This window comes from Ammodytes marinus (assembly GCF_949987685.1).
Source record: "Ammodytes marinus genome assembly, chromosome: 17".
In the NCBI taxonomy this organism is placed as follows: domain Eukaryota; kingdom Metazoa; phylum Chordata; class Actinopteri; order Uranoscopiformes; family Ammodytidae; genus Ammodytes; species Ammodytes marinus.
In genome coordinates this window covers 22650225-22661625 of record NC_137221.1, presented here as the reverse complement: position 1 = coordinate 22661625, position 11401 = coordinate 22650225, and the positions used below count along the sequence as shown (strand labels likewise).

The window sequence follows — 11401 nt, the reverse complement described above, 5'->3', positions numbered from 1 at the left end:
TCAAAAAAGCCGACAGGTGTTTCCACAGCAACAAGTGAACTCATCATTCCACTGAACGAGCCCTGCTTCGTCTACACCTGCGCGTTCTAACGTCCTCTACTAATAGTTCCATCGTCTCCATGGTTACACAAAGATATATTTTGAAGCATTTTATGAAAAAATTTAAAATAAATGTCCCGTTCATCATCTATTTTTCCTAAACTTTTGACGCCAAATTGGAACAAATTGTGAAAATAAGAGTGTTTTCAAATCACTACACCACATGTTAACGTGTTCCACACATTTCCCGGGACTTTTGAAACATTCCAAACAGACTAAAAACTATTTTACACCGAGAAAAAGACAACTTTCTGCAAATCTGTAGTTAAAAAACAGGCCATTTAATACTCCGTCAGGCTACTTGTCCACCTTTAAAATCAACAAGTAAAGCTTACTTTAGCGTTGAGGAAGCTTCCTAAGTGTTTAGAGGTTATTTTATGAACCCGGCCCAGGACAAACATGAGTTTGGTTCTTACCTTCCCGTCGGATGTCCGGCTCATGCGGGCCTCCAGGCAGCAGGTGTCCCCCGCTGGTCGGTGCTCCGATCATTTCTCCTGTAGGCTAGTTGTTTGCTTTTCTTCGTATTATTCTGATTCACTTCTTCAATAAGGTGGTGTGTTATCCAGATGCTTTCAGCTTCAGTTCTTCAGAGAGATGTTGGGCTTTCAGCGGTCAGTCTTATCTTTGCAGCAGGTCAACTCGTGTCAAGTGCAAAGTGAGAAGGTGGACGGGTCAGATGGCGTTTATATCACCTTCTGATGTGAGCGTTCTGTTCTGTTTCCATGACTTTAGCGCGCGTCAGTAACTTTGAGATGTTCTTATAAATCTCCAAATGGATGATTAGCCTACGACCTGTTTATTCCCTTGTAGGCCTATAAAGATTTATTATCTGTGCATGCCTGCTCGGTCTGCGATTAAAAAAATATGAATTTAATCCACTTTGAAGACCCACTGCTGCACATGATGCGTTCTGGGCAGCTGGTTCAGGTCTAGTCCATAAATCGGCCTATATAGTCCGTAAACCTGAAACTGAACCTTATAGCCTATACGAACACATTTTGGTTGGGACTACATGCAAATTAGCTGCTATTTCTGGTGCAATTGTTTTTTATTGTGCGCTGTCCCTGTAAAAATAAATAAATAAAATAATCAGTAGAAAAGTCTGCATGGACAGTCCCACCAACACAGTGACCCAGTGGGTTGTGCAGAAAAATATAGGCCTACAGCCTATGTTGCTGCATGATCATGTAACAGTGATTAATATTATAGGCCTAGATTATATATTGTGGGTGTTTTTAGCACGCAAAAACACACAGGCGTGTGATGTGGCAAATAACTTATTAGGGGAACTGTGAATGAATTAAAGGCCCTGGTAACCCTCAAAATGAAATATATGACATCAACGCTGGGTTTCTCAATACACTGTTCACAATACTCTGATTAAATAGCCTACATTTTAATAAATAGTATCAAATTTAGTACAAAAAACTGCTTTTTTACACTATTTTCTATTGCATTTGAATTAGGCCTATGCCTATATGGAGGCTATATATGATAATGCAGTGGTTCCGAATTATATAGCCACAATTTAAAAACATATATTTTGTTTCTTCTCTAGAAAATTCTACCTTCTCTGGGCGCCTCCCACCCTGACCCGGTACTCTTATTTAATTGGATACTTTGGCTGTCATTCAAAATCCCTTCTTGCAATTGGTCCAAACGATCTAAGGTCGGGCCGCAGGAGGTTGTTTCCAGGAAGTGAACGGCGTGAATCCACGGGCCCCTCGCATCGTAGCTAACTCAACTTTTTCTGCTCTTCCTCTCACGTCTAACATTTCACTCAACCTTTTTCTTGATCCACCAATATGAGCGACGAAGAGAAGTATGACGGCATCTTGCTCTCTTTGGCGCAGCAGCACGAAGGAGGCATACAAGAGGTAACCAAGTGTGTTGCTAACGTGCTAAAGCAGCTACCGTTCAAGCTAATGCAGTGGTAGCGCGTGAGCTGGGAGTCATACCTCGCCTGTAAGATATTACTTACAGAAAAATAAAATGTTAAGATTTCACCTGATTTTGCCGTCATTACACCCTTTACAGACCATAACATTTGGTTTGTCTCTTTAGCGATGTGTTCCGCTGAATTCGGCTTACACGTGACAAATAAAGCCACTTGAAATATCAATCAAATACAATTCTGGTTCATATTAAAATAATTTTTCTTGGAGTTCTATTTTCGAATAAGGTGTTATGCAATGAATCGTAAATGTTTCTCCATGGTGCTGGCTGGTGTCAAATGGCTGACATTTTATATTAGAATTCTTTAAAAATAGATTACTTTTCCTCTGTTAAATGAATATCATGCCGGATCATAGAATTGAATGATCAAAGCCTGAGACAGTTGAGGATTATCTGTTTAAGTAGTTTGCTACACCATAAGTTGTGCACTTGATTTAAACAGCAAATAGATGTGTATACGAATTACCAAGGTTACTCTGAAGCAGGCAGGCCAACAATGCTTGAATACAATGTAAAGTCATTATGATTGGGACAGAATTTGTGACAGTCTCCCCTTTCTCTCAACAGTTGGTGAACACATTTTTCAGCTTCCTCCGCCGCAAAACGGATTTCTACACCGGTGGCGATGATACAGGTGCTCCAGAGAAGGTGAGCGATATGTTACTGTTGCCATATGAGCAGCTTGTTTGTGTAGCTTGAGCCAATGCAGTGCACTATATTGTGACAGAGGCCAAACCTGCACCTCACCCTCTCATTTCCTCCCTATCTCTTCCCTTCAGCTAGTCAAAGACTCCTTCGCCAAACACAGTAAAATGGCGCTGAAGGCCCACAAAGAGAAGCAGGTGAGACGGGAGAAGGAGAAGAATGAGAAAGCGGAGAGAGCGGCCAAGCTGGCGGAGGAAGAGAGGAAGAAGAAGAAAAGCGCTGAGGACGGGCCCAGGATTCAGGAACTGACCGACGAGGAGGCGGAGAAACTTCAGTCTGAACTAGACGAGGTGACTGCTGGGAGCCTTTGGTGCGCCGCTACATGTAAGTGATTATTTTTTAGTTCTATTGTGTAAATGATTGTGTTTTTATATCATTTCAGAAAAAGAACGAAGAGGAGACAAAGAAGAACGCACCGACAAACGCAGAAAAGCCCACTGACAAAGCCGACAAAGAGAAGGGGGTGAGTGGATCGGTCGCACTGTGAATGGTTGGTGAAAGAGTGGTGTTGGGAGTTAGTCAGTGCGTTTCCATGGGACAACTAGATTGGATTAAGACGTATACTGAACTTGCCACTCGAACGGACCGCGTCACTTGTCTGAGTATACATGGCCTTTCAAATATTCTATAAATGGCCAGAGCATAGCTGACTCCGCTATGCTAGGTGGCGCTGTAGCCCTTTCAACAAGTGGTTATAGAGCCACTTCCGGTTTGTTTCCGGCAACAACACTACTATTTATTACGTTGTCTTCTTCCACTTCCTTGTAAAATCCTCCGTAGGGATTCTCGAGCAAGCGCAGAACGAGAACTCCGATATGAGATGTGCGATCCTGTATACATGCAGATAGAATGCCGACTATGAACGAGTTATCTAGGTGTTCTTATCCGACTTTGCTTGTCCGTTAATGTGCAGATTTGTGTGCGAAGTAGATCGGATAAAGGTGTTTAATGTTTCCTGTTGAAGTCTTATTCGTTTATTTACCTGATTATGAGTCTGCATGTAAACGCACGCGAGTGAGCTGTATAATGTGTCACTGGTCTTAATGTGTGTGTGTTTGTGTGTCTCCAGGATGAGTCTGAAGGAGAGGAGGACGAGAAGGACAAAGACAAGATGAAGCCTAATGGAGATAACGGCGCTGACATGCCCACCTACAGGTGGACACAGACCCTGTCTGAAGTGGATGTAAGTGTCTCTTGACTTCTGCGCCATGCTGTACACTCACCTTTTCTGTGAATCGATCCTGCATCATCAAAGTGTGTTCACTAAGCCACTCGGGATGTGTTTGTTCATCTTGCTTGCAAAGCCAGCCACACTTTAGGGCACACATGAGCTTAGCTATTTGCTTTGTACTAAATGTTGTTGTACAGAAAGTCAAGTTACTGAAGCTTCTATTGATGGCCCCCCACACTCCATCCCTTTTTAAACTAGGCGTGTTGTTTTAATGGTAACACATTTAACCACCCAAAGTCAGTTTAGCTGTGAATACAACAGAGCTGAACATGTTTTCCCCTCTTCCCAACAGCTGGTGGTGCCTTTTGATGTGAAGTTCCGTATTAAGGGGAGAGACGTGGTGGTGGACATCCAGAAACGCTCCATCAAAGTGGGCCTGAAGGGACACCCTCCTGTCATAGACGGAGAGCTCTACAACGATGTCAAGATGGACGAGAGCTCCTGGCTCATCGACGACGGCAAGGTTGTTACCGTCCACCTGGAAAAGGTAAGAACAGAGTGTGTTGACTGTTACCAAGTCAGTGAACAATCAAACTGCTATGTTGTTGAGCTTCAAGGAATACTTCACCCATATGGAACCGGCATTCTATCATTATAAAATCGCTATTATAATATAATGAAAGAGATTTTTCTTACCTCAGTCTTCCTTTGGCCCAGCTGTCTTGTTAATCCTAACCCTACATTTTACCATGTGTGATGTCTCGCATGGGAAAATGTAGGGTTAGACAGTGAGACCATAACGCACTCTTTTTGCCTTTTTCTCAGGCTAGGATGAACCGATTCCTAAAATGTTTGAACATGTATACTACATAGGATCTCAGAGTTCAATACACCTTCATATTCACACCGGTGAAGTAGGTCTTTAACTACACTCCTTGATTTCAGATTAATAAAATGGAGTGGTGGAGCAGGCTCGTGACCACGGATCCAGAAATTAACACCAAGAAAGTGAATCCAGAGAACTCCAAGGTAAACGCATGGAGAGCTTCATCCTTTAGGTGTACTCTTCCTCCTGTTTTAAAGGTGCATTAACGTCCTTCACTGTGTGTCTGCAGCTGTCGGACCTGGACGGAGAGACGCGCGGCATGGTGGAGAAGATGATGTATGACCAGAGGCAGAAATCAATGGGCCTGCCCACGTCCGAGGAGCAGAAGAAACAAGACATTCTTAAGAAGTAAGTTACCAGTGTAGCATAACCTCGTCTCAGATTAGCTCAGTGCTTATCATGAAAGCTGAAGGATTTTTTTAAATTCTCTGTTAGCTGACATCTTTGGTTTTACGGGCTAACCCTCCAAAACAGACACTCTGCAGTCAGTTTAACATGGGCTTTATGGCATATAAAGAGTTTATAAGAGTGAATTTCAAAGCCGCCCTCAGTGTGTTTTTTTTTATTTGTGCCCAAGGCCAGGCTTTCCCTCCGCATTGTGGTCCATGGCAAAGACGACTGCACCTTCAGATAATCTCAAATAATGATTTTTCTGACGGATATATAATGAATTGATTTGCAATATGATTTTCTAAAAGTCAATAAGGTTATAATTTTTTCTTTTTTCATTTAATTAAATACAATAATTTAAGTTGTTACGGTATTGGTTCAGACATTGTATTACGTCGTTGGCAAGTTAAGCTAGTAAAAGGAGCTGTCTTCTTCCACTGCCTCTCTGGGTCCAGACCACAGGAGACATGTCTGACCTCCACTTCCTCTCTGAGCTCGTTAAAGCCGCCTCTAAAGTTCTCATATAGTTTTATAAGAGTCTCTGTTGTTTTATTGACACAGAGTTCACATTGTGTCCAGTCAAATGTGTTGTCTGCTTCCGTCATTTCAGAGGGATCACATATATTTTTTAGCTGTTAGATAATTCTGTCATTGGCCAGATGGAGGTGCTGTAAGTTAAGATAAAAATGTCCTCCCTCTGTAGCCTGGAAATCCCGACCCACATCTAGAATGATATAGGGTCTGGTCACGATCAATAGACCTTCCCAACTCAAGGGGCGGGACCTACGTGTGCATTTCAAATACCTCTGTATGCAATTGGATAGCACTACAACCAATCAGAGCAATGAAGAAGGTGACATATTAAGCCCTGTTCATTTAGGAAACAGTGGGGTTAACTGGTAAATTAAAATTTTGCCGTGGTCGGTCGTCAAAACAGAACATTCCTCTTACTTGCTAATGAAAGATTTGAGTGCCGTCTTGCAAGCCGTTAAATGTCGAGGCCAAAGCCATTTCAAACTGAAACGACGTATCCGCAGCCATCTTTGTTGTTTTCATGCCCAGCACTGTTGTCATCCGGTTACGCCCGCCCGAGAGCCCCATACATAGGGCTCTGGCACGCCCATATCAGAAAGAACGATTTGATTGGTAAGTCAGAATTTTCCGATATAGTTAATCAGCTTCAACGGATCATGTCCAGATGAACAGGCAAAGCAAATCTAAATTTAAATTAAGCGGCAGGTCTGGATTTCCAGGCTACTCCCTCTGTGCTCTGTAGGGGAATGTTGGCAATGCAGAAATAAAGCAGCAAGAGAAAAGTTTGATCAAAATTCGAGTCTCATGTCAGGTATGTCTTAGATATTATGATAAAAATGTATAAACAAATGTATATGTAAAAAATAGGGCTGTCAAAATTAACGCGTTAACGCAGGGTGATTAATTTCTGGAATTATCGGCGTTAATTTTTTTAACGCATGTGCAGTATGATCCGCCCCGTACATCCTACCGGCTCTATACTACAGTCACTCTACGTTGTGGCTGACCCAGGATCAGTAGCTGCGCGCAGCCAAACATAGCAGCACGTTAGCCCGTGCCGTGTTTTAAAGTTTTAAACTGCTAACGGTCACGTCTGTGTCGGGGGCATAGATATTATATAAAATGAACTGCCGCGGGTGACAGTTGATGTCGAAGCAACAGGAGGAGAAACATTGTCCGCTCTGTTCAGAGCGCGCGAGGACACAAACGTCTGCAGTTTTCAGAGGTGTGTGTGATCAACACAACATAACGTCGGCTTCCTGGCACACATGAACAGTCCCCTAGGACGTGGTTGCGCGTACAAACGCACCCACGCACACGCACACACACACACCGCGGACTGTGATCAAGTTGTATTCAAGAATGCACAACCTATTGATTCACCAAATAAATGCCATTCTATAGCCTATTCTATAGACAGATCAATTGAATTATAGTTTGGTAGGTAGGCCTATATATTTTAGTTTGATTTAAATTTATTTTCAGTATTAAAACCATCATTTTGATTTTCAATTAATAAACATACTCATTTTAAATGTACATATCCACCTTCTGTCATTTATCTTTCCGTTCATACAACAATATACAGAGAAAATTCGAATTTTTCGGGCATATTTCGAATTGTAAAATTAATCGTGATTAACCCACAGAATCCTGTGATTAATCTGATTTAAAAAAATATATATATTAAAAAAACAATCTGACATGTAGATTTAAATGCAATGAAGATTTGTTCATTCTTCTTTGGTGACACCTTGTCTTGCTTGTGTCCCTTCAGGTTCATGTCCCAGCATCCAGAGATGGATTTCTCTAAAGCCAAATTCAGCTGAGAGCGACAGCCTTCACCTGTAGAATCCTTCTGTTCTCTCCATACTGGACCTGCTTTTTGTTGACTTAACGTGTTGCGTGCATTGGTTCCTGTGTTCATATGTGGATGACTGAAAGGCCCACGTTCTCCCTCTGCATGTCGTCTCAATATTTAAAGATGTTTCTGGATTTTTTGTTTTTTTAAATAAAGGAATTTAAAATCAATCTGACATGATGTGTGAGTGGTTTTTATTTTCCTGAACCGTCAGCCTAACTAACTTGCTAGTTGAGTATCAGTGCCCTGAAACAGTCAAATGTAATGCAAAGTGAGCTCAAACTGTAAAAATCAAACTCTGAATGTTCACAACCTTAAAGAGTTCAAGGCCAAGACAGTCCCTGAACTCAGCATGTGATAAGTTTGGCTCCCATTCAAAAGCCACTGCTGTGCAATGAGTTTTTAGCCACTAAAATGTTGCAGTTCATTTATATACAATATGGACCAGCAATAATGCAAGGCAAGTTTATTTATATAGCACAATTCAGACACAAGGCCACTCAAAGTGCTTTACAGGGGCAAGTTTAGAATACATAAAACACATTATAAAACATTTAAAAGCGAATAAAAGAAGCAAATAAAATAAAAATTGCAGGTTAAAATGGAAACAAAAAAGTCTTCAGACTCGATTTAAAAGAACAGAGTTGCAGCAGACCTCAAGTTTTCTGGGAGTTTGTTCCAGATTTTTGGTGCATAATAACTAAAAGCTGCTTCTCCTTGTTTAGTCCTAACTCTAGGGACTGTAAGTAGACCTGTCCCAGACGACCTAGGGCTCTGGACGGTTCATAACGAATCAGCATATCAGTAATGTATTTTGGCCCTAAACCATTTAGTGCTTTATAAACCAACATCAGTATTTTGAAATCAATTCTTTGAGTGACAGGAAGCCAGTGTAAAGACCTCAGAACTGGGGTAATGTGATCCACTTTTTTGGTCCTAGTGAGGACTCGAGCAGCAGCGTTCTGAATTAGCTGAAGCTGTCTGATAGATTTTTTTGGAAGGCCAGCAAGGACACTGTTACAGTAGTCAAGTCTACTAAAGATAAATGCATGGATACATTTTTCTAAATCTCGCTGAGACATAAATCCTTTAATTCTTGATATGTTTTTTAGGTGGTAGTAGGCTGATTTATTAATTGATTTAATGTGTTTCTTGAAATTCAAGTCGGAGTCTACGACAACACCAAGATTTTTGGCTTGGGCTGTGGTTTCTAACATAACGGATGTAAGCTGTGCGCTGACTTTTAATTGTTCATCTTTTAATGCACATGAGTGGAAAGATTTAAAATGTTGAACCACTAGGGAGCAGTGTTTTCCTTTTAAGTGTAAAGCGTACTTCTGGAAGGTGGAGCATTACTGTGAAAAGTGAAGGTGCAATGAGTACACACCACCATTCCTATCAATGTGGTGCTAAGTTATAGAAGATGGTCAACAAGTTAATTGAAAAATCACATTTCATCATGTAGCTTTGTACAAGACGTAGTTCAGAAACGGGGAGTTATTTTTTTTGTCTTGTATCTATCCAAGAAATAATATATTCATCGAGTGAATTTGACCCCTATTCACTTTACTCAGTGATACATAATTCAGCAAATAAATAGTGTTTTTAATAGTTAATATTTGTATGAAATCATTAATATCTTCAGTAGCAATCAACATGTCCTGATGAAACCATGGGAGTTGGGTTGCAATGAGGGAAAATGCAGGGAGGAATATCTGCTAAAGGTAGTACCACATAGCCGAGACAATATGTACGTAAAGTCATTGCAAACAAAATCAGTGCTACAGTAGCTTTGTTCCTCTTTACATCCATTGCTAATACACAGACATGTGATGCAAAATATGATCAAATATGTGTGTTTGAGTCAACAGCTCTGCCCCATTCTGAGTTCTATGTATATGGCTCCAGTAATATAGTGTACAGTCACTTCAGAACATCCATTTTAAAATTCCATTCACTCATTGTTTAATTTGCAGTATGAATCCAATACGAATATTGACCCTGCCGCTACCCTTGAAAACTACTATAGAGCTATTTCAAAAATACATAACAGAATGTATATGAAGAAACTTGATGAGATATTCATTCTGTTTGGAGATTTTACAAAAGGTTTCATGCGGCTTTTTCTCACATTTAGTAGTATTCCCCAACACCGACTGTGATGTGTGAAATTGGTGGATTACCCCTTTATGTTTGTGAGTGGAAGTAAAATGTTAGGACTTTTACTGTCATCACACATGAAACTGATGTGCTACCCAAATAAATAGAAGCTCACCGTAATCATGTAATCATTCAGACATTTACATGAACGCATTTACTATTATAACATGGTGTTATTTGTGAATGCAGTGGTGGACATGTCTTGTGAAACGTGAGGATAATCAGCACGCCGCTACCAACGCGTGAAAGACACGCTTTCTCACTCAGACCACAGTGGATATCATGCTCCTCTGCTAAATGTTACTTCAGTGAGGACCAGTTTGCTTACAAGTCTTTGCTGCTGGTGTGACTGTCCACAGCTAACTGGACTGGTCTGTCAGGATGGTGAGAGCCTGTCGCCATCACTGTGGCGAACCGGAGGAGACATACATTAGCTTATGCTGGCTAGCAAGTCCTCCTAATGTGTGAAATTGCTCATGTAGTTCAAAAACACCGCTCAGACATCTGTCTCATTTGGACAATGGCGCCATTGCAAAGGCTGACCTAGTGATCACAGAGGGCAGGTCTGAACTGGGGTCTATGGACACATAGGGCAGCTTAAAGGGAACACTATTTGTAAAATTCATTAACATTGAAAAGTCACCCAGATAGTACAAATGGCTGTAATAGGATCTAGCTTTTAGGTCGTGACATCACGTCGCAGGTTATGGTCAAAGTGAGTACATTAAAGGTGGAGTCAACGATTCTGGAGAAGGCTTGTTGTCAAAATATTTTTTTGTCAAAATCAGTGAATATCTCCTCACTCGATCCACTGCCAGTCCGTACTGTTTGTGCGCTGAAAGAAAAATCCAGTATGCATTGCCAATCGCATACTATGTTTTCAAGAAGATACTCAAAGCCTATAGCGGGAAGGGGAGAAGAGACCACTAGCTTCCATTGCCGTTAGCAATGGAAGCTAGTGGTCAATGATGGGTGACGATTATAAAATCGATGGATTCGGGTCAGTTTTTGGGTCTTTAATGTGTCAGCACCAGTCTCGGTTTGAGGCCACTGTGAAACTTTCGGATGAGATGGAGAATGTCTTCACATTCTAGTGCTATTCATAGTAATTAGCAAGAAATGTGTCTTAAAGAAAAAAATACGGGAATCTTTAAAGAACCGAGTTTCCTCTAAACTTAATGGCAATCTAAATCCCACAATCCCATCCCGTCATCGGTTGGGATGAAGTTGGTCCCGAAAATTATATTATTTAATTATATTATAATGTTGCTGCAGGATTCTGCCGTATATTAGGGATCATTGGAGTAGCCAAACTTCTAGTTCCATTATAGCTGCATGGAAGGTGAAGCCAGCTAGGGCCTGAAGGGAGAGCAGTTTGGGTGGGGCGGCAGTGTGACTGTGCTGGGGTTGAGGGCACGGAGGAGGCACAGTCTGCTCAGCTGAGAGCAATGTCTCACCCAGGTACCAGAATTTCTTCATTAACGAAGGCACACAGACTTCAGAGGGATGGGGTTGAGGGTTTCTCTGGGGGCAGGGACGAGGGGGCGGTCGGCAAACACAACCTCCCTGCCGCTGCGCTGACTCGCTGGTTCCAGACTTGACAACTTGTTTTTTGGCAGCGCTCCCTCGTAAATCACCT

At 41.5% G+C, this 11401-nt stretch overlaps 1 protein-coding gene across 1 annotated transcript; it reads left to right on the top strand.

Annotated features, from left to right (window-relative positions):
* The first annotated feature begins 1794 nt into the window (after positions 1–1794).
* nudc (nudC nuclear distribution protein) lies at positions 1795–7777 on the top strand. Its single transcript, XM_080045439.1, has 9 exons — positions 1795–1976; positions 2623–2703; positions 2835–3050; positions 3143–3223; positions 3830–3943; positions 4284–4478; positions 4877–4960; positions 5047–5165; positions 7519–7777. The coding sequence occupies exons 1-9, from the start codon at positions 1905–1907 to the stop codon at positions 7568–7570; spliced, it is 1014 nt and encodes a 337-aa protein (XP_079901565.1). The 5' UTR covers positions 1795–1904; the 3' UTR covers positions 7571–7777.
* Positions 7778–11401: the final 3624 nt, after the last annotated feature.

Excerpts from the sequence above, each read along its gene's own strand:
- nudc (XM_080045439.1), top strand. The coding sequence starts at position 1,905 with ATGAGCGACGAAGAGAAGTATGACGGCATCTTGCTCTCTTTGGCGCAG. Across the intron at positions 4,479-4,876 it reads TTACCGTCCACCTGGAAAAG|ATTAATAAAATGGAGTGGTG; the intron begins GTAAGAACAGAG and ends CCTTGATTTCAG. Across the intron at positions 4,961-5,046 it reads TGAATCCAGAGAACTCCAAG|CTGTCGGACCTGGACGGAGA; the intron begins GTAAACGCATGG and ends GTGTGTCTGCAG.